Source organism: Sylvia atricapilla, chromosome 11, assembly GCF_009819655.1.
Source record: "Sylvia atricapilla isolate bSylAtr1 chromosome 11, bSylAtr1.pri, whole genome shotgun sequence".
Taxonomy (NCBI): domain Eukaryota; kingdom Metazoa; phylum Chordata; class Aves; order Passeriformes; family Sylviidae; genus Sylvia; species Sylvia atricapilla.
This window is the reverse complement of record NC_089150.1, coordinates 11,821,674-11,845,785: the sequence shown is the minus strand read 5'-3', so window position 1 is coordinate 11,845,785 and position 24,112 is coordinate 11,821,674. Positions and strand designations below refer to the sequence as shown.

The following is a 24,112-nucleotide window of genomic DNA, read 5'->3' as shown; positions in this document are numbered from 1 at the left end:
AGCTCATCTTCTCAACTTTAAGACTGTATTAGAAAAAAATAAAAGGAAAAATTATATTTTTGGTTTAGGTTTGCTTTGTAAAACGGCAGAGAAACGCATGTAGTTCTCTCTAACTGAAACTCAACACTTCTAATTACTTTACCAGCAATTTACCTCCAATCATGGGATTTTAAGTTAATTCACTGAGTTCTCAGAGCATCTACAATGGCAATCACTTTGCCTATTAGCTGAACAGGCTTTCAGAGGAGCTTTCTGCTTTTCTCTCAAAGACTCTTTTTTTGGTATAAAATATTATGAACTTACAAAGCCAAACGCCACAAAGACAGTAAGGGATATGCAGTCTGCTCTGAAGCAGCACCAAGGGGCCTAGCGATGAGGGCAGACTAATTTTATTAACTTCAGGGAAACTTCAAAAAGCTTTAGGGCTTTAATGCCAGACAGAGACGACCCCAAAAGTCAGTTTAAGTGCTGCATAAACAAAGGATTAGGGCAAGAAAAAGCTGAAGGCTCCTTGCATTTCTTGTTTATATTTTCATATGACCTACTAGGAGTGGGAGAGGGCTGCCTCTCTGACTTTAATCCCCCATGGTGTACAGTGGCGTTTCAGTTCACTGACCTACATTACGATAATATTTTTTTAAATTTATGGGCAGAGGTGCAGCATCAAACTCACTTAAAGACATTTGAAAAAAGAAAAGAAGTAGGATGGGAAAAATACCCAGAAGAGAAATTTTCTGGCTGGTATAGTCTTCCCCTCTCACTTAGGTTAGATCAGCAGCTTAGAAAAGGATTTCAAGTTCAAAGGGAAAGTCTCTGTTACTCTTGTTTTATGGCTTAGACCAGAGGACACAATAGCACTGAGTTTATGAAATATCCCTTCTTACTTGGCTTTTGTGTTTGCACAAAAAAAGTAAACAGTGCTTTATAACTGTAGTTGAAGTATGTGCATCTCTGGCATATAACCCTTGTGCTAAAACCAAGAAGTTCACATAAAAAAATAACCAACCCACACTCCTCATCTCTTCAGTACTTACCCTGCCTCAGACTGTTTGCAAAACCACAGTTCACGTTATGTGTTGGACTTCAGTGCAAACCACAGTATTCATTCCAAGGAAAAACAACTCCAGGATGCCCCTTTGAGCAGGGTAGCAAGCTAGGGTATACCTTCCAGCCTGTTAAACAACCCTCCTTTTTAGGATCATTTAGAAACTACTGTCATCTGAACACCCTCTCAAACAATCCATCACACACATTTTGAGAGCAAATAACCGTTATCTTTTAATGTATCTGAAGGAAAAGAAAAGTGGATCAGAACAGAAACACACAAGAGGAAACAAAGTATGAGAGGGAAATAAGGAAAGGTATGAGAGGGAAATAAGGAAAGGTTTAAGACAGAGAAAGTAAATGCACTGAACAGTAAATACTAGAAAAGATACAGAGAAAGAGAAGGAATAACCCTTCCTGATTTAATAAAAAATTACATGAGTTTAAAAAGAACATTTTTAATGGCCTAAGTATTATTCTCAGTAAACTGATAAAAAGTTCATTGGAACTAAAGCAGAAAAACAACAGGAGAGGAAAAAGAACAAAAAGAACCTGTGACTAACACTGAAAATACAAAGTATTTTTATTACTTTTTTGTACTTCAGAAAAAGTACACTTGAGACATCTTCATCATGACCAGTGACAGCTCATTTATTTCTAGAAAACAGTTTCCAGCACTTTCCATTTCTGTGTCAGAAATGGGAATATTTTTGAGGCTGCAAATTCCTGTTCTTTCTTAAAACAAAGTTCCACGCATTGAGACAATGATGGTACATGAGGCCACAAAAAGGGTGAAGGAGAAAGAAACTGATACAACTGCACCAATGATCAGGTTTACAGCTTTTTTGACTCTACAAAGATTTCTAGCTGGTTACTGAGAACTAGCTGAACAACTTGGTACAAAGAAATAATGATTTGGTCAGTCACAACTCTTCCTCCTCAAGAGCTTACTTACAGCAGCATAAAGACTTTTCTTTCTGCAACTCCCTCCAGCACTAGAAGCCCTCAGCTTCACGTCTCATTACTGCTGTTTTAATGGAAGCCATCACATTAACATCTCCACATACCCATTAACTTGGTTTTCAGACGTTCATCCCATCTCTCACCAACCTATGTCTCTTATATCCAAACTGCCTTTCTGAGTAAAGGGACAGTTGTTTGGGAATATTTAACAAGCAGCCATAAAATGTCCTTCTCTTTGCTGAGCATGGTGCCTCCACTAGAGCCTGGTAAAACCTTGCATAGCAGCAAAAAAATGGGAGTGCTGAGTACTGAGTCAGGACAATGAGTAAGAGGTGCACAACCAGACTGCTTCAGGTTCTAAAAGCTCTACACCTCCCCAACAGCATTCTCCAGGAACATACAGGGTTCCAACAGGGCACTATTCTTTCATTACGCATCTTTATAGCACAAGTTTCCTTCATCTCTGTTTAAAGCTTAGAAGAGTGGAATCCCGAAACAAACACAGGCACTGAATTCCTGACATAGTCTGAATGAAAACATCAGCTCTACCACATGAGAAGAAACTGGTTCATGCTATGAATTCATTTTTTATTAATCTATGCTGCATTCCCATTACGTAGGAAAAGCAACATCAACAGATACGGGAAAGAGGAGGCTCAAGACTACATCCTACACCGTCCATCTCTAGCCAGCCCTGGCTTGCTACACAGGTTAAAAACCCTGCGATCCATACTATCCAAGAAAAAAAAACCAAGACAATGCTGTTCTGTAGACAAGATGGTATGTGCAGGTCTTGATCTGGCTTTGTAAGCATGACACAGAGAGGACTGCTAAACTGAAGAGGGCTCCTCTTCCTGGAGAAGGTTCTGAGCAGCCAAGAGGACGCTGGTGGCACCTCCATTTAAAAACCCACAGGCAATTTCTTAACTATTTTAAAGTATTTTAACTGTGGTGATCTCAGGTTCTTAAATCCTAAACATCCAAAAGGAGACATCAGTGGGACATGGCAAGTTTCATTTCGAACATTGCACAGACCTGGCACATAGCAGGAGGTCAGCTACAGCGATAGTAAGTGAAATTTCTATCTAAAGGAAAATGCCCACAAATAGCTTGAGGAGGACAACAAAGAGCAGAGGCTTATAAAATCCTCACTGGAAGGAGGCAACAAGGACAGGACAAGCCTGGAAAGAGCTGCCTGAGGCAAATGATGCTGAAGAAGAAGAGAGAGCTGACTCTGACAGATTTGCATTCCCCTCTCACGACAAAGCATAGACATACAAATACCCCAAGTCTGTCCCCTCCCCTGAGGATCTCTAACTCCAGTGTGTGGACCCACTGCCAAAAGTCACCTCCTCTACTGGGTGGTGACTACAGCTCCTTCTGCCATTTGGCTAACAAAGGTTGTGCTATTAAGAAACACAAGCCTGTGCTACACTGTTGGATGTTTGTAACTGCAGCCCCAGTGAAGGTGTACAGTAAAGGGGTAACTATGCTTCAGCATTACGGAGGTTTACTTTTACTTTATCTTTCAACTTTAAAAATACCTAGGAAATTAAATAACTTGGGTTTTATATAAATCTAAGTTGCAGAATTGGGCACTTAAGAAGTTAAGAAATGCCAGATGTCCATACAACCTTATCCCTGTTCCTCTTTGATATGCCCCATGATATAGTCTTAACACGACCACATCCAAAAAAATTTCAGAGGAACCCTGCCTTATTAAGTGCACAGGGGAACAGAATTAATGTTGCATAAGTAACTGTAAATCTCATATTTCCTAACTTTCAAGTTCTTGATCTTGCAACCTAAGCAACATTCTTAATTTATTTTTGTATCCAATAAATAAAATGGTGTATTGGTTGCCTTGCTGACAAACTGATTCCCCCACAGGTGACTGTTACACAACCTCAGAAAAATCAAGACCAGCTGTCCACACACTTGCACGACTCAAAAGCATGTCTGCATTTTAAATTTAATAATATAAATAACCATAGGTGTTACTCAAACCTTGCAAAATTCTACTACCCATTCATGTGGAGTAAGCCATTCTTTTGCTGCTAAGCGAACAAAACCTTTTTTTTTCCTATGGGTAAGAAGGCAGATTCTGCAACTTACCTGGTACACTTTTATGACAAATTTATTGTACTGTGCTAATCCACATGCTGAGTTAGGAAATATTGGGAAATATCACCATCCTTTTCTCAGCACGGTTTAGGAGAAATGGTATTTACGTTTAATTGGCAGTATGCCCTCCCTTCTCCCTTCCCCCAAAAAGCTTCTCAAATTCTTTTACTGAAAAACTGAATGAGCCAATAAATAAATGCATCTTTTATATTCCTATTTTAACTAGTGAATGTGCTGTGCACTTTTGTCCACCTGATTGCCTTCGTCTCTGTATTATTACTGTATTTAGCATACCATCAGCAGCCAAGCAGAACCAAACAAACTCATGTTCAGACTTCAAAGCAGGAAAAACAGTAATTGTGGCGTCTGCATGTTTACAGTAGATGATGGGAGTGACATCCACCACTTCTCCCAGCTGGAGTCACACGGGGTTCTGCAGACAGCCCAGGTCACTGCTGGTGCATGCGTGCAGCACTCAATCAGATCTCACAGTCTGGCCTTGTTACACTCACATTATGCCCCTATCAGTCTGCACACCGCATCTCAGTCACCAGAAAGCACCTGGCTGATGCAGGGTTTTACTTGCTATGCCCCTGGCACTGCACTGTCACTGTAAGAAAAGAGCAGATGCAACATTAGCTCTACTAAGACAATGAAACATCCTGTACCTAGAAATAAGTCAGATGGAAGAGTCTAACTATCCAAGGTGGTAAAATTTAATTATCTTCATCCACAGCAGCACCATGCAACCATACAAGAGAAAATGTAAGGAAGTTATTTCTGTCACATATACTTTGAAAACAGTCTATAGGCACAACTCAGAAACAAATTCTGGCATTACAGAATATATTAAGATATCTGGAAAGGATTAAGTGAAAAAAGTACCAGTGTTGTTTATAAATGACCCACTAGCCAGGAATCTTTCCAGACAGGAATACTCTGGTACTCCTATACTAACCTACTGCCTCCCCAAACAAAGGGGTAACCTTCACAGAACTCATCTCATCCCTTAACTGAATCACATCAGATGTTCCTATTCACTCATGGGCAAGTCCCTTTTTCCTCCTTTGCAGACTGCTTTAGCAGTCTGCTTAAGTGTGCGGCTGAGCTACTACAAACTTGGCATGTGCTCAGTAACTAAATGGGCTGTTTCCACTCAAATAGTGCTCATAGTTTTTAAAAAACCACCATTTTTAGAACTGCTGCTTTTGAAAATGTCTAGTTCCCTAAGGGACAGTCTGGGTCATTGCTGGTCATCAACAAATTTAATATCATTTTCTCGTAGTTCCTGTAGTTGCTATACTGGCACTCACTCATCTCCGCAATACCCTATCTTTCTGAAAGGCCAGAGAGATCTGTGAAGTGATGGTGACGAAGACCTTCCCTTTGACCACTCAAGTAATGCATTTGCTCTGACAGAGCTCCTCCTATCCTGCTGGAAGAAGAGAAAAGAGCCCAACACTTTTAAAAGATGCTGAAAGACAAGCTTTCTCTCTACCATTCAGGTTTCAGAAGAGATGCACTGATCAAGATCTTGGTAACTTACCCAGCTTCCACTCCTTCCTCTTCCAACGATGTGTTTCTCCTTGGTGACACTTAGATCACACCAATATTCAAACAACTAGTAACATGTTGTTAGTAAGCAACAGGCAACCCTAACAACTAAGCGTGCTGGCTACAGGATGGCCTCTGCCCCCAGGAGAATGAGAACAGCAAGAAAACTCACTATCCAGCAACCACAAAACCAGTGAACAAAGTGGCTATGAACAAAATCAGGACATCATTGCACCGTGATTACCATCAAATAAAGCCTAAAGAGGAAAGCAAATAATGAGAAAGACCCATTAAAAAATTTGAAATAGAGAGAATTAATTCCTCAAACTGACAGAGGAAGACAGATAAAGTAACTTTATAAAAGACAAGTCATTAGGGTAGGAAAGCATTCTGCTTAAATGGAAAACCATTCCAGCCAACACATGTGTATTTTTCACTACAAAAGCCTGAAAGTGCAGAAGGTGCTGCTCACACTGTGCAAGGCAGAGTTTTCCTTCTCCTTTTGTTTCTGCCACAGAGCTACGGATTTATGAGTACCCGTGACAACAGGACCCTGTGGCAACCATCCTAAGATAAATCCAGCTCGTGCAAACATTTTCAAAACAGGCAGAATATCTGAGTCATGCAGGAAAGCATGATGCACTCCTGTGGTTCACCTTTCACTTGAAACTTTCTGCACTCCAACCTGTATGTTCATGGAAGCCAAAGAGCAAATAATGTTACAAATATAAAGGATTTATTCCAGGAACTGAGTAACTGCTTTCATGAGTCAGACTGGAATTAACCTGCAAGGCTACAAAGAGGTTCAAATACGGTATTTCAGAGATGATGTTAGGATTAGTACAAGTCTCTTTGCCCACAGAACTGTGAAGAGCTGAACGCTGAACAGCCGGTCTCCAGAAGCACAAGACCAAGGACAACAGTTGCTGCTTATATTTGTAATTTGTCTCCAACTCCAGGAGCTGCTGACCTGCTGCAGTTCAGCAAGCCCACATCCACCGCCAGCACTGAATGTCAAATCAGAGGGACAAAACTTCCTTCACACACATTTGCCCTTTTTTCAACCAAGATTCCCACATCACGGTCCTTAGAGCTGCAGTGGTGTTCACAATAGCAGTCCTTTACCTTTTTATCAGTACAAGCCACTTGTTGCCAGCCTAGCTTTTTCCTATTGAAAGCACATTTGTCAGGCAGCCAAGGGTTTGCAAAAATGAAATGTCTAGAGGGCGACAGTCTCTGTCTCCACAGCAGACATGCTCTTGACAAAAATTTCCTCCCACTGAAGTTCTCCCCTCTCTCAAGTCCTCTCTGAAAGAGAAAGCTGGACTAGTATTTCACACTGTTTTTGAAACCATCAAGTTAAGCAAATGCAACCTCTGCCACTGTCCTCTTAGTTCTGATGAAATAGAATATTTTGATTTTCCTTAAAACTTACATACTTAAACACAAAACCCCCCATGGTCTAAAGCAAAACAGCATTCACACATTTTTGTGACAGCTCAAAAATATCAAATGGTTGAATACCAGATAAAACCCATCACTGCAGTAGAACCATGCAACTTTTTAGTAACCAAGATGCAATCCCAGCACCTCAATTTCATGGACTAAGCTGCACCTCAGACAACACTGACTTCTCACAGATCATGTAGTAGATCACAGAAACGCACATTCCCCTCTACCCTCCTTCCCTCTGAAAAAATCAGTAGATGAATTAACAAGGATACACTGAAGGCAGGTAAATGCAAAGATTCTGATGAGCAACAGTAGTCAAATTTCAGCACATGAGAAAAAACAGGAAGCTTAGGCATGAAATTTCAGTAAAATGTACTACTTGAAGATGGTTTGCTAGCTAAAGTATGATTTTTTACAAATATTGTGTAGTAAATGCCATATTTTCCATGGATTTGATTTCTACGTGAAACAGGAAAAATGTCACGCTTTCTTGCAGAAAGACAAAAAAAATTTGGAGAATAAATATTCTTGTTTTATTAAAAAAAAATTACCCTTACAGTCCAGAAGGGTGCCATGCACAAGGGGCACACAAGAAAAATACTGTGATGCTGAAACTTAATGAATTTACAGTTCTTACTATTCCATCAGTGCTTGGAAAGTAATCAGAATAGGAACAAAAAGCCAAACCATAAATGCCTGATTTCTCCTGGGTAAACTCGTAGTTAAACTGCAGGGAATTTGTTTTAATTCCAGCAGCAAGCAGGGGGGCTTAGGAGACCCCACATCAGATTAGCAGCAGTGTTTTACAAATGGCACTATTGAATAATTCCACCCCATGCCAGTTGTGGAAGCGTGTTTGTACCGCGAACCCGGGGAGGAGAACGTCACAGCCCCTGCCTCCCTTTCTCCTGGCTTTTCAGGAAGCTATGAAGCTAATTTTCCCCAGCAGAACTCTCTGAAGGAGAAGTTAACTTCTTGTGAAGGTAACGTGTATTTTTTTAATTATTATTATTTTATGCCTCTCCAGGGAAGGTGAGGCGGGGGGAGCTTCCTCGCTCAACAGAGAAAGAAATTTTCCTGTATCAGTGCCAAGGATAGACACCCTAAATTCAAAAAAGTGATCCTAATCTCCAGCCATCCATCAGCAGCAGGGTGGGACCAGCTGATTCAAATTTTCTATTAGCTGGTGACTTTGTGTACTAAAATAAGTCTCTGTACCACCCAATTGTTCCTGCTGCTGTGCTCTGCAAAGCACAGACTTCACCAGCAGCTACCTCGGCTGTAAGCACTTCACCAGCAGCCCCTTCATACCTGGCACAATCCTCTACCAACCAACTCTTCCAAGTCCCTGAGTGCTCCTGGGACTTTACACCATGAGCCTTTCCTACAGTATTTGCTCCATCATCCCTTCAGAATGCATCAGAAAAACCGCCAGCTCCAAGCATCTGCAGTACCACGGGAGGCAGAATCTGGGTACAAACAAAGCTGCAGAAACTACTCAATGGCAACTGTCCCTTTACAGGACCAATTAGCATCCATACACACAGTGATCAAGGCACATATATAGGGGACACTGTGGTATAAAGGCAGGATAAAATACTAAGCCTCCCTGATCTACATGTTAAAGGGCACAGGAAGATAAAATAGTTCATTAACGTAGCATAATAAATTATTCTGTTCATCAAATATTAAATAAAGCATGTCCATTGGTTATTGTCTGTGCCAGAAAATAAAGTATGTGTAATTGATTCATGTTATTCCATTATTTACACAGTAAAATCAAGAGCAGAATATAAAAACTGGCAAACATTTTGAAAAAAAATGTTCGAAAAAACGCAAAATAAAACCAACTGAAATTGTATGATTAGGGCTAACAGCAAACTGTTAATTTCATTGCATAACTCACACAGTTGGTAGTCTGCAAGTTTTTAAGTGCCACAGATCAGTGCCACGTATTTGGAACAAAAATAAAGAATGTGAGACCAATTCACCTCAGTTAGAGAAAAGCATCTGTCTCCACGGCTCACACAAACTTCTGTTGCCAATATACCTGCTACCAAAATTGTGAAGAGTGACTGCAGATTTTGGGTGTTTCAGGTAACTCATATAAACAAAGATAAAATTCAGAAAGCTCAGAAAGCTACAGACATTCCCCTCCTACCTCCCTCCCTTTTCTAATGGCAAAACTGGAATTCAAAACACCAACACAATGCCATAGGTCTGTCATTCCTTTGAAATAAAAGGCCTTCAAAATCAGTAGTAAAAATTCAAAGGAGAAGCTCATTTTTTCTTTTTTTTTTTTTTTTTTTTTTTAAAGAGCTAAAAATTCAACAAAAACCTCAGGGAAAAAAGGAAGAAATACGAATTAGTCGAATATGAATTGATCAATTAATTTAGCGAGGCCTTTTGAAGAACCTCAGTAATCATGCCCTAGCACGGATCTTCCTACTATTAAATTAGTAAAGCGAACAAACAATATTCAGGGAGTCTGCATTATACATAGCAAACACAGTATCATATGCCAAGTGTTTAGTCTCCTACAGCAAATTAAGGAGAGATATTATGCAATCCTCAACTCAGCTTCATGGAATTTTGAAAAAAAGAATGCTAAACATTTTGTTCCAACAATGAAGTTTTGAGTTAGGAAAATCGAAATTAAAGGAGTTCTTTAATATTTAATATTAAATATTTGACAGATCACCTGTCATACATCAAGGAAACAAATGCTGAAGTTTGCATCAACTGTGTTTACTAAGGGGTAAACAATTAAGTTATTTATACATTGTACATCTCCATCTATACCATTCATCATGAAAAACTCCACTATGCAATGTACAAATAAGTGATTCTCCACTGTTGACTGAAGGGTAACCACCACCAAGGCCAAACCAATGCCAGCAGTTAACACCAACCACTACAGAGTGCATCTCTCCCAGCTCTGACAGCAGAGTACAAACAAATCCCCTTTAATTTTCACTGCAGCTCCTAACTCCTCCAGAAGGCATCTCTGTTTTCTGCCACACTGAGATGGGTCAAATACAAGCATGATAGCAGATGATGATGATGATTATCTGTGACACAGCAACAACATGCATTAGGCATGGCTTAAGTTTTCCATGTCATGAACCTGATTCCAACTTCAACATGCTATCACCTGTAAAGCACCCTGTAGGAAATTTCTTTATGCCTACTAAAATAAATGCTCTTATTTATTAAAATGTAAAGATACAAAAAAAATAAGTACTTGTGTTATTTAACCAAATCATACTTTGTTGTCCATTGTCTTTACATTTTCAATATACTGCAGACTGTGTAAAAAACATCAATGGAAAACTGGACTTTTTGTCACTTAAGAAGGTGCACAAAGTCAGTCTCTGAGAGGAACACAGTGATCAGACTCCAGAAGGATCAGTGAAAAAACAGCACCAAATTACTGAACACTGGATTGCACTGAATAAACCAGTCCCTTCAAACAATGATTCCTGTTTGCAAGCAGACCAGGTGTAATACACACATTAGAAAAACCCATGTAATGGCCCTGGAACATAGCAGTGACAATTCTACATCCCACCAACATATGCACAGGAAAAATATTTCCAGTTCCCATACACAGCACAGAGAGACAGCTTACCCTTTCCACTTGTCCTTCTTTGTGCTTCTGTTTGTACACTTTCAGCTTTGGAAGGAAAGTCTCTGTGTAGTTCTTGTCTTCCATGCCTTGGAGCAGTACCCCATGGAAAGCCAGCCTGCAGGTGTTGGCATGAATATCTGTATCCAGCTTAGAGCCAATCACAAGGCACAGTTTAGGACAAGTGACTGGTTTTTCAAACTCCAGTAAAGCCCACTGTTGTTTTGGGAGCTGGACTTCTCCTGCCTGGTCATTTTCTTTGTTCTCCTCTGAAGAAACTGAGTCCTTGGATAAATATTCCTCTTGATAAAGATAATCTTTTTCAAAATCAAAAACATTTTCTTGAATTTCATCATTGAAGTTAGCAGGGGCTGGACTGAAAAACATCACTCTTCCCATAACTGTTTCATGACCAACTGTGATGTGGAACTTGGCCTTAGTGTGAAGAGCTCCTCGAAAATACTGAATTTTCTTCAAGGAAATTATGGCAGCATGGATGGTGTGAAGTGAATCTGGGGTGCAAATCAGGCCTCGTTCCAGCAGTTTGGGATCAAACTGGGTCACACAGACACCTACTCTGTCACCCTGCATTGCGTAAGTCACAGGAGTATGGAACATCTGCATGGACTTGACCTTCTTTGTCACCTATGGATGAAAGGGGGACAAAAATTGCATATGACTGCATTATAAGTACTCACATACATGTATGTCACATGATATGTGCTTATATTGTGATATATTAGACACACATGACACCCTGTTGTCTTGTAAGACTGATCTTCTAGAAGAGTCCACAACTCAAAAAGTAGAAAGCCAATAGTCTGAGAACTCCATCACTTAAAATTATCACCTATTTGAGCCTCCTAGCTTCTTCTTCTGTTCATGAGACTGAGGATTATCAATGACCTCAGTTATGTTGACATTTACATCATCTGTGCTGCAGTACCCACAATACTATCTGCAAATAATCAGGTATACCCACACTGTGCAATAGTTTAAATATACTCCCTCAAGCATCTTCCACATCAGAAGTATAGCACTACAATACCCATTCATGCACCTAGGTGTCTGCTTTCCCACCCCTTCCATGAAAATCCTTTCACACACTTCTTTGACGTGGTTGAATAAACTGTAAAATATGCAGAGAAAAAACCCTCACATTTGCACAGCACCAAGCACAATGAACTCCCGTGAACCATCACTACAAAATAATCAGTAGTACAAAAGCCCCCCTTTTGTAGTCTACAGTATTCCATATACTAAAAAAGAAAATCCTCAAAGCTTTCTTAGGAAGATTTGAATGTTCATAAACATATAGCTAGCATTGCTGTCACTAAAATGTGGGGCTCCATATCTCAGGAATATTGTAGGAAACGGGAAACACAATCATTACTAATACTAAAAGTTCCCAGATGCTATCAAATTCTGGCCTTAATGAGCTTGCTATTGCATTACTTATTTCAAGGAAAGAATAATAATTAAGCTTTTAGAGATCAGTCTAGGCTCAGCTTGATCAGACTAAACCAGTTTAGCTTAAAAAGGATTCATTTTTGTCTTTTTTCCTTTTCCAGTTCAGCAAACCATCACCCTTGAAAAGCACACCCATCCCCTCAAGTAGCATATAACCGAAAGTTTTATCTGGTAATATATTCATAGTGCCACCTGTTGCATTTGTACTACTGCTGAATGCTTGGATAGGTAACCACTCTGCTTCAAGTCCCCACATTAGATAGGTTTTAATACTGAAATTGTATCTTTGGCATTAAAAAAATCTCCAAAATAAATATTATGTACTCAGACAAGAATCCTTAGTACAGAAAAGTTAGACACAGCATTTTTGAAGGGCTGAAACCTCAACATTCTGATCCACCAACTGAACTCTCCCTGAGAATGCTTACTTCCAAAGATAATTTTTTTAGTATGTTTTTATCTATATACAATAGATAATACTGTGATGTAACAACAACATTGCTTGGACAGATCTCAGCTCTCAGCATAATTTCTTCTTCCGTCTCCCTTTACTTAGCATCAATTCTACAGTTATCAAAAAGGCTCATGCCAAATGTTACTGTGCAACTCTCAGCATTCAAGCCTTTAATTTCTTACTCAGCTGAAACTATTCTCAAATCAATCTCCAACCACTGCATGTCCCTTAGTAGGCCATCTTCTAATCCCAGTCCACCCAATTACCTTCTAACTCCTGAAAATAAAAAACCAAAATATGCAAGCACTGATGAAGAGAATTCCAAACCAAAGGACTGGACTCAGCAGAGCTGGGCTTCATCCTCAGATGCCACACAGCTTCAGAGCCCAGCTCTCTCCCAGGAGGGAAGCCCTGCACATCATGGCTGTGCTCACTCAGAGCTCCAAGAAGTACCTGATTTCCTTTTAGCCGGGTCTGGCTTTCAGACAGGTCTGCTTGTCCTCAGACACAAGTAGGAAATGACATTGCAGCACTCAACCTACTGAGAATCACCACTTCATGCTGATCTATCCAGTACCTGCAGATTATTAATCAATCCATCTACATTGGCTCTAATTAGTGTCTATTATTGTATCTAAAGTTTCCATATACCTATCAGAGAAAGAACACATTCAAGCCAACTGTTCTCAGTGTCAGAACTGTCAAAGGAGCACACAACGCAGTATCTTAACTGACCATAACCTCTGTTACAAGAACATGATGTTTGTAGGAATTAGAATCTGACGACTAGAATGCCAGAGTGTGACTGGGGGGTGGATTAGATCACCCAAAGTGAATTGAAGTTCCATCTCCTTCAAAAGGCTAGACATGGAACCAGCAGAGAAGTGAGGGAGGGAGGTGGTCTGCACCCACTGCATCAAATAACTAGAGCCAGAGTAGCTTTAAATCACTGACTTCCTGTTTTCTGAGCAGACCATGAACATCAGTACAGCATTTCGTTCCATTTCACTCCTGATCCTGACTGACAGACATTTGCTCATGGTTTAAAATACTCCAAATGTAGGGTTTTTCTTCAAGAGACTCAAGTACATCAGTAAAATTCATCCGTATTTTGTCTGGCCTTTAAAATACAAACCCAGAAGCACTGAAAAGGGTGCAACTGACCCCCAGTATTAGATTTGTTTTTCTTATGCATATCTAGTTTCCCTATGTAAGGGATCCCTACAAGGTGTGACAGAGTTCTAAGCTTTCACATATTTTCTTTAGCTTTACAGCAATGGATTTTTCAAGCAGGCAGTTGGGGTCTGGATCACTCAGTCCACACCTCTACCACCAGAATGAGGTAAAATACTTCACAGCACTGCCCTGAAGAACAGGAATTTGTAACTGAGACCAGCTATGACAAATATCTTTGGCATGTCTTTGCATTTATTTCAAGCACCCCATTTTAGTTCTCAAAATGCTGCCTGGAAAACAACTTCTATTTTCTATTGTCCATGAAAATTATGCAAGGCACATTTTAGCAATCCACTCAAAGTGGGAAAATTAGGTCTTCAGACATAGAAAGTGAACAATATGAAGTGCAACTTTAAAGCAACAGGCTTTACTGCATGTGAAACATGTAGTTAAACATGGAGAACTTGGGATACCATTACAAAACTTTGCTAAGAAATTCACACACGTTTTCTTGTGGCACAGGGGAATAGATTATATGTCAACATATAAATCAAGAGCCACATGTTGAAATCTTACATCATTTGCAGAGATTTGCTTCCTGTTTTAAATTTTAGTTTGTATCATCACATTAATGTTCCTAAAGCATTATGCAAAAAGCCATAAAAAGGGTGAGAAAGAAGTTTATATTCAAATACAGATTGAAAAACACAAAACAGAAATCTAAAGCACCCAAACAGTTCAGTCCTTGAGATAAACAAATATATCCAATATATGAGAACCTCTTACTTTAAGACCAAAGGAAAAGCCCACTAAGATTTTCAAAGCAGTTTACTACAGACTAATAGAAAATAGGATACAGAAAAAGTCCACTAATGACTTTTTGCACTGATATGTAAGACTTTTTTCCTTTATTTATCCAACTTCCATTAAGTTATCAGCCATATGTCATTGCTCATAACTTCTTTAGATAAAAACTAGTCATCCTACTGCCTCTCAATGCTGAGTGCATCTTTTTGATATGAGATACAGCAACCATGCTTCCCTGTAATGCTGATGAGAAACTGCCAAGTTAAAATAATTAGTCTCAGTAATATGATAGAGAAAACACTGATTATGAGTGCAGTACTTAAAAAAGGAGTATTCCATATACATTATAGAAATTACCTGACTTCAATTAGGGAGGACTCCAACAAGTTTAAAAATAAAAATCACACTTCAGAGCCCAGTCACTAAGACCTGCATCTTTAAACTTACATCGAAGAAGGAACTGAAATTAAGAAAGCATCATTTCAGCCCTGAGGTTTAAAAATACACCAAGTGCAAGCCTGCGTGAATCAGTACCCAAGGAAAAAAGTATAAACTGGCCATATGTAGTAGTAAAGTGCCAAATACATGAAGCATCACCTCAGTATCATCCAGAAGTACATCCTTCTAAGCAGAAGGGGAGCAGCAAAGTTCCAGCTTCATGATTAAAATGCATCCCATATCTGCTGCTTCTGAAAGCGACAACTTCCTTCCTCCCTATTGATCTACTATAAATTCAAACAAAGAATAACGTATATCTCATCTTTTCTCTTCCAGTATACTCTCTTGGTGGCCAGAAGATAACAAACTACACTGGCCTCTTGCCTGAAAGGCTACCAAAGAGGCTGAAAATTTTTACTTTTCAGTCAGCCTGTGTTTAAGCACTTCAACTGAAATGAAGCAAAGCTCCAATTCAGATGTAAAACTGCTCCCTATGTGTAAGCAGATCTTTTTATAAATTCTCTTCTAAACATGAAGAATCTTGCATTCTTTGCTTTATGAGGGATGGCAAAGGCAAATCCCATAGATGAGCAAGCAGCAAGTATTTAATAAAGCTGGCAAACCACTCTGTTCAAAAGCATTAAAAGGACATATGGGCTGTGAAGGCACAAGAGAGCAACAATGAGCCATCAGAAATAAAAAGTCACATCCTCCATCAAAATTTAAAAAACTCTTTCATTTTAAGAAATAATGTACCAAGTATTTTCTAGATTCTCTGAGACGCCTTTGTGGTTCATGTAGTAACTAGGCAGTTCCAAAATTTTAACCAAGATTTCAAAACAGCATAAAATGGAGATAAAACAGAAGGTGTCAATAATACAAAAGCTGACAATAACACGTCACTGAACAGCAAATCACACAATGCAAACTCTGCCCACTGCCCAGGTGGTGGAGTGCTTTCTCTTCTGAGTCAACATCACAAGAACAGCTAGGACCAGCTACAAAGTGTAGAAACCTCAAAGAGTCAGAAATAATTCCAAGTTTGTGTGTTCCTGCGGCCGCGCGGTGCGTTTCTTGGGGCTTTCACCCACCTTCCCTGGCTGGCTCTGGCACTGGCACTACAGGAGAGGTGCAATTCAGTGTCCTGGAACACATCCTTGATCCAGTGGGTCCTTGCCTCGGCAGAAGCGTGAACAGTGGTGAGAAATAAAGGATGGACTTTGGTGGGGGACTTCAGCTGGGTTTTATTAATTCCATGGGACTTTGTTCCACCCAGGAGTCAGCCTGCCAAAGCCAACTGAACTCGCTGGTTCTCACCTTAAATATGGGGGTGGGGAGGATACAGCTTGGAACCAATCCAGAATGGGAAGGGAATGACCCTGAACCTAAATGAGAACAAATCAAGGAACAAAGGGGAGAGGAGAACCAGGACCCTGCCAATCCCTCGATGTCCTCATTAGAACTTTCTTGGCTTCTGGGCGAGGCTGGGAAGAGACGGACAGGACCTCTAATTGTTACTGACATCGGACAACCACTGGGGTAGACTAAAAAGGGGTTTAACATGGGGGCACAGGGAGAAACCATTGTGAAACAGTATAAACAAACAGATGCATAGAGAAAACTGGTAAAACCCTAAAACACACCACTACAGGTTCCAGCAAGATCATGTGGTTTAGTAGCAATTTGCTGAAATACCTTGAATATTTCTAGAATCTATTATTTCTGCATGGCCTCACCTCCTTGTGGGAAAGGAATATAGCATCTTGAGAAAAAAAATATTTCACATTGAATGATTCTTTTAACTTATTTTTTTAAACGTGAGTTTTAGAAGAGCATTCACCGTATGACCACCATGGTGCTTATGTAACACTACACGCATGCTATGAGATTTTATTTAATATATTCCTCCTTCTGGATAAAGTAACATCAGAGCCTGAAGAGCCTGCACTGCAACACTGGAATAAAGCAACATAAAAGGGGATACTAAAACCCATTTGGGTTATTTCTTTTCCCAGCATCTAAAATATGACTAGGCACCCAGTAAATAAAGAAGCAGGTCAATGACCTTACTCTCATGCTACTCTGCTTCAATACCATAATTTTAATTTATATTACATGTATGCTGTATTCATGCAGACAGTCACAAATCAGAAGATAAAGATTTTGCAGGTAAACTTAAATGATCTTCTGTGCTTAAGCAGTCTCCTCTAGCCTTTAAATATATAAACTCCAGTGTTTTTCAACAGAACCTAATCTCTCCCATGTACAGGCTGGACAAATTGCACTGAATAAAAACCCCTATCCTCTCTTTATTCTCTTCTCATGACTGAACTGTCCAGAGTTTATTTTTTTCCTGTAAACCATCAAATTCCCACTGTATTACATGTAGGCTATCTTACTAGAGTATTTATTTGTTAAACTCCAGTAATCTTGTCACCCTTGTGATATAACATGGCATTATGCCTCACTGCAGATAAACTCAACTGCATCATTTGTCACAATCCAAATTCTTAAGGGGAAAAAAAACACCAACTAAACAATGTCCACTTTCTTAAGAGGAAAAGGCTAATTTTTCAGAATTATTATAATGTCATAGCAATTTTCCTCATCCACAGTGAAGCTTCCAATAGACTTATCCATTTCAGGCAACTTTTAACTCCCACCAACCCTCCTGAATCCACCTCATCCCTCCCCAGGTGCCACATGAGAATGTTGTGAGATGCTGCCCAAACCTCACTCCAGTCATGACGACTCCTGTCTCTGCGTTCTGCCCCAGAACACAATCAGGCTGCTCAAGCACCTTGCAGCATTTCCCAGTTACACAAGTTCTTCACACACTCATTGGCTCCTACCCCTCACCTCTGCCAAGCCCCACTGCACTTTTATTTTCTCTGCTTTGCCTCTTCTAGATTTGGGTCAATCTTTTCACACAGGAGAGGACCATTTTAGTCCTCTGGCCAAAAGAGCCCAACAACCATACACATCAAATGTCTGGAACAGATCCCTACATTCCCTGGAAGTGTAGAAGGATGCAGAAGTCAGATACCTACCATAATCCTTTCATCTCGAAATGACTAAAATACCTCAGGGTTTTGGGGCTTTTTTTGTAACAAGAAAGGAATATTAAGATATCAAATATCCTAAATTAAGTGGTACTCTTTGTGCCACCTATCACTACAGATGGCAAAATACGCATTTTAAAAGCATAGTATAATGCTAGTGAGTTGAAGTAGCAAGCATATATGCAGAGGCTGTCAGACCCATAGTAAAACTATGACACAGAAGCAGCTTAACATTTACATTCCAATTAAAGTTTCTGCAACTTATTAAAAATATTTCAATAAAACATTTTTCAAAGGAAAAAAAGAAGTCAAAACCAATGCAAAATTATAGGTTAAAGAAAGGTTGTCTGGAATTTTCTTCTTCCAACAGAACAAACTGAATTATTTTTTTTCCAAATAGATATAGGTTTAGAACAATAATAATACTTTTATCTGAAGACTTCAAAGTCACATGCAAAAAAAAAAAAATCACAGTAAACACAGGGTTGAAGGTTTTATAGAATTTCTACAGGCGTTTTTTTTTCCTTCCTCTTTAAAAGAAATTTGTTTACTACCAGTCTTTGAAAAGCATAAAAGGGAGGAAACTATAGGGAAAAAAAGTAAAACTTTTATGTGTAAGGAACATTTGGAGCTTTGTGAGAAGGCTAGTTTTTACAGAATATGCGACATGTAGCCCAATGTGAGTAATATTATATCTCAAATAAAAATCAGCCCATGAATATACATAATCCAAAAGGTAATTCTCCCAATCTCTGAAATGTAATGGAGCCACTCTAGATCACTGAGGCATGAATATTTACTGTATTCAGGCTTTACTGCTCTCGATCTGGGTTCAATTTTGCAAATTAAAATGAAGGCTCTGTGGATAGAGAGATTAAAGAAGAGCATCCCAAAGCCTGCCTGTTTCCTTGGTGTGGTAGCAGTGATCTGGTTACCCTTCTGTTGGGTTATTTCTTTTTACTTATTGGAGTAGTTCAAAAGCAATTGAGAGTGGAAAAGGAGGTCATTATTGGGTCACAACCTTAGAGTTAAAGGCTCACTAAGGAAAACAAACAGAGAGTGAAAATAAAGCTGCATTTAAAAATAAAACCTGCAATGAAAAATAGTATTTTCAACTCTTTTCCTTCTATTTTGAATGGCCAAGAGGAGAAATAAGAAAAAAAAGTTGTTTTGCTCCTTTCTTTCTCATTACAAAGTTCTCCTGTCCTTTCTCTAAAACAAGCTTGTTAATAGAAGCCATGATTTACAAAATGAAACAAAGGTGATGAATAATTGCTGAGAGATCTGATAGGCTTCATTAGCTGTGGCAAACGTTAACATTTATTGTGATGATCTGTACATTTTCTAGGAAGCGCTTGGAATATAAATACAGCAGCACTCCACTGCAATACAGCAAACAAGCAAACACAACACACACAACAGTACAAATCAAATTATATGGTGCTATTGCTGCTAAATTCTTTCTACTAATTACAACCAAAACAAAGGCTACCTCTCCTTGGAGAAGAAAAGAAAAAGGAATTCATTACGATCAGATGAGTATTTTTTGCAATACTTTTTAGTTTCCAAAATAAAAAACAATTGGCATACAAAATCTTTATAGTTTTCCCTCGAGGAAGGATTTTTTTAGTGGCAAATTTTAAAGAGTTCAATTGGAAAGCAATTTTCTACTACAAGTCAGTAACAGTGATTAAGATTAGAGGAGTAAATTTATATCCTCTGCACTTTTGCAAGTCCTAAGGATACTTGCAGCTAAGGAAAGAACAAGTGGATTTATCCCTGCCACCTTGGCTAATTATAGTAAACTATTAAAGAAACAAAGCAGTACAGTGAAAAGTTTCACGCAGAAAAAAAAAATTCTTATGCAAAGATACCTGGTAAAAAAAAAAACTCAGGTTTACACTAATGATTCTGATTGCAGCTGCATTTACTCTATAGAGGTGCCATGTGATAGCTTAGGAAACAAGAAATTTACACTCTTTTTGCTTCTGAGCTACGTCATGGTACCAAAGGGTTACTGTGCTTTGAAACCTTCACCAACAGCCTTACTAAACATTTAATATTTTTCTTTCTGCTTTCTTAAAGGCCCCAGATGTGTTCTTGCAGATCAAAAGAGACCAACTTATAAAGTTAAACGAAATCAAGGGCTTTTGTTCCAAGGCATCACTGCTGAACTAATTATTCCTGGATGTTGTTTAATGAAATACCAGTGCCATATATTAAAGCAGTTAACAGATGAGTTGTGTGAGTTATAGGAAAGGTCTGATCTGGGATTATAAATTTTAGGTTTTCTTCAAAGGATATGAAACAAACTACTCACAACTCCCCAGTCCTTTCTGTCACTGAAAGACTGAAATAAAAGAACGCAAAAATGTATGAAAGTTGAAATATCATTCTACATATTTACCTTTCACTGAATGATAGAGAACTAAAGATGGGGGAGTTAAAAAACCTCCTGAGATTCTCTGAGATGGGGAAGATCTAGGTTATCCTATCTATTCCCTGAATGCTACAAAGCACAAGTTAAATTAAATATTGGTAAGTCCTAAAAGAAACTTCATTTTAGACATACACATGCAAAACAAGAAGGACTCCTATCTTAAAGCAACCCAACACAGTTATGAGAGCAATTAAGTGTATTTACTATCAGAGAAAAAGGCAGGAGGGTAGGTAGACAAAGAGGTATTCCAGCATCAAATTATTAGCAGAAGTAGATCTTTTACATTATTCTGCAGCCCCCTGCTGCAGTACTATTTTTATTTAACTATACAGTTACCTTACTGAGAGAAACAAAAGACCCTTAAGATCCCTAAGGACATCTCAGGCTAGGAAGGCAACTTTTCACTCTTACACATTGAGACAATAAACACTTGACTTCCCTACTGACAGTCTCTTCTGTCTTTGTATTTTACAGCCTGACACAGGCCAACCCAACACTTGACACCCAATTAACAGACCTAGGAGCTGGAGGTGTGTATATTGATCACACTAAATGGGATTAGTGTGAAATAAAAAGTTCAAAGGGTCCTGACCAAACTTCACCACAGCCCAGCTGTGACAGCTGCTATGAATTTGTGTATCCAGTGCCTCACGTTTTTATTAAGAGGGTTGTGGTGCACAAGAGTTGGCAGTAGCCTATGAGATCACGAAGGCTAACTAAAAATGTCAGGCTCTGTAACTGTAGTGACTTACCAAAGAAAAAATCCTCTTGCTTGTTTGCATAGGTCTTTTTGATTATCTCATGAAAAGGGCCCTCACCTCTGACACAACAAGCATTTACAGTAGACAAAGAGTTTTGACTTCTCTGCCTCTCGAGGATTTGTTCACTTGCTATGGAAGAGCTGTCCAATTTGAAAAACCTTAGGTTTGACTATAAAAGAAGTAATTCCTTATACATGCTGCAAGCACACCGAGTATATTCTGACAGTGACAGACAAGAGCTGTATTCAAACGACAGAAGTACAAACTATTATCTTCTAAACACTTCTAATCTTCTATTATCTTTCTATTTGCCTAAACCTTTCAGCTGTCATCAGGTGAATAAATATTTCTACATTTTGCACACAGGCACTTCTTACTGGCAGTCTATTGACATGATTTTTAAAACCTCCATCAAGATCCAAAGAAATTACAACTATCACCAGCGTATTTTAATATTTCTGAGCACCTATGCAAATCCATTTTATTTAAAACAAGCAGACTCATTTTCTAGTATCAAGTATCGCTGACACCTGTAACAAACACAGGAAATCCACTGCAGCTCAGGGAAGGGAACAAGCCCATCGTTCAGAGATGTGCAAGTACCACTCAGGGACAGTGAATGCTCAACAGGATTCTCTTGGCTGTTATGATGTTTATCAAAATATTCACAATAAACTATGAACAAAATGCTATTTTGCTTTTGTTGGTGGCTTCATTTTTTTAGAACACACTATCAGAATATTTTGTGAGAAATATCAGTTCTGGGCATATCATATCATGGATGATAAGGAAACAGTCATCAGTCAGGAGAAAGACATGATAAACAGCTGTCAATTTATAAATAATTTTAATTCATTATGGGTCTTTTAAAAGGAACCTAGATGCGGTCCATGAGGGAACCTTAATAATAGGCTCACTGGGGTTGCAACATATGTGTTTAACAGAGGAGGCAGCTTCAGAGCCATCAGCAAGAACACATGACAACAAATCACCAAGGAAAGAAGCTTGGTAAAAGTAACAGGCAACTTGAAACCCATGAAAGAACAGTAGGCTGTTGGCACATAAAGGTGTTTCACAGAGTAAAGAACAATTCTGTATGTAGTATTGCAGCACATCAAAAACCAGTTTTTCATTCCCTTTTCATTTTTTTTCTATGTATGTCTCTTCTGCTCGATTCCTTTCCTCATGGAATCTCTCACTTCCTGACCTTTGGGTCTCAGGACTGGAGCTGCCCAGTCACACCTCCTGAGACAACCTTCACTAAAATGGCCAATGACATTTCAAAGTACCACAATCAGGCTTCAAAATTAACGTTCCAGGACTCCGAGAAGATTTCACATATGACTGCTCTGCCTGCACTCAAGACTGGAAAACTGCAACTGTCACTCCCTCCCAAACCCTGAAAGCTAGAACCTTTTCTTTTTAATTTAAAGTTGAAATTACATGTAATCCAAAGTGTGCAGGGCACAAAAAATTCTATGAGATTACTAAATCCAGTCCAAAGAAGCTTATCTAGCCTATCAAGCAATGCAAAATTTTTCCATTATTAGAAACTAGATAGTTAGGGTTGGGTGTTTGGATTTTTTTCCTTTGGTGGTTGGCAGGGGGGGCAACGTGTTTTTAAAAGTTTCATCAGATTTTTTAGAAGTACTTCTTCATGATCAGGCTTCCTTATCTGCAGATTTTTTTCATCATAGTCACTAGCTCTCATAGCTCCAATATAGCAAAAAGCACTGTGCCTTCCTGTGCTATCAGTTTATTTTCTCTGTGTTAAAAGTTGCATTAATGTTCATCTACAGTAAATATAAATATGGAAAATACATCACAGTGAGACTGCAATATCATGGTGATACTGCAATGTTCAGTTACTTGGAGACTGCATAAAGATATAATTGGGATGCACTGTCTCAGTCCTGTATGCCTTTTCTAGCACAATGCAAGGGGTTTGAAAAGAAAATACAATTTCATTCGAAGTGACTGAGCACATTTTGAAAGTAAAATGTCTACTAAAAACGCCTATGACTAAGTCCAGAGTGAATCTGAAACTAAAAACCGACCGTATCATTTGAAAGAAAAACATCAATGTTAGAAGCTCTTGCTACTAGAGCCAATGTTCATTAGAGGAAATTAAGTCAGCAAGTTGGTACAACTGGTGGAAGTTTTATCACTGTCTTTCAACAGCAGGAGTGCAGGAAAGATAATTTAAACAGAGATGAGGCCAAAGATAAACATAAAAACAAGAAAAGCTTTTAACTTGGTCAGTAAGCCAAGTTTCTCAAGTCTCTCTAAGGAGACCTTTGCTTCAAACTGAAGAGGCCAAGCTTCAAGAATCAGTAAAACAAAAATGAGACAAAAAATACATGTAATATTTAAGCATACATTTATATCCCACTCTAGATTCTATGTGTAATATACGTACATTTCATATTCCTTCAGAAAATTTGATTTAGAGGAGAAAAGTTTTTACATGAAGTTCAACAAAACAGCCACTATTAGTCACTTAATAATTTCACTTTTCTATCTGTCTGAAAAAGCAAAACATCACTGTACCACTGAAATATTCTCTATTCAGCCATCACATCTTTTTGCATCCTCTTTGGATATCGTATTTTAAAGCTATGATAGTTTTATCCTTTTTCTACAAAAGGTAGGTACCACATTGCCTTTGGGGTTTTTTTTGTTTTATAAAAATGGAATAAACTGTACTCATTGTTTCGAAAACATCCCATCCCCTTATTT

The 24,112-nt window shown here is 38.8% G+C and overlaps 1 protein-coding gene across 2 annotated transcripts in view; it reads right to left on the bottom strand.

The window, feature by feature from the left end:
- EEFSEC (eukaryotic elongation factor, selenocysteine-tRNA specific) overlaps window positions 1–24,112 on the bottom strand; it is a 125,553-nt gene that overhangs the window by 45,591 nt on the left and 55,850 nt on the right. For both annotated transcript variants that reach the window (XM_066326669.1, XM_066326667.1), the window contains exon 5: window positions 10,769–11,410. In XM_066326669.1, the coding sequence (XP_066182766.1) occupies window positions 10,769–11,410 (642 nt within the window). The remainder of the gene's footprint in view (window positions 1–10,768; window positions 11,411–24,112) is intronic.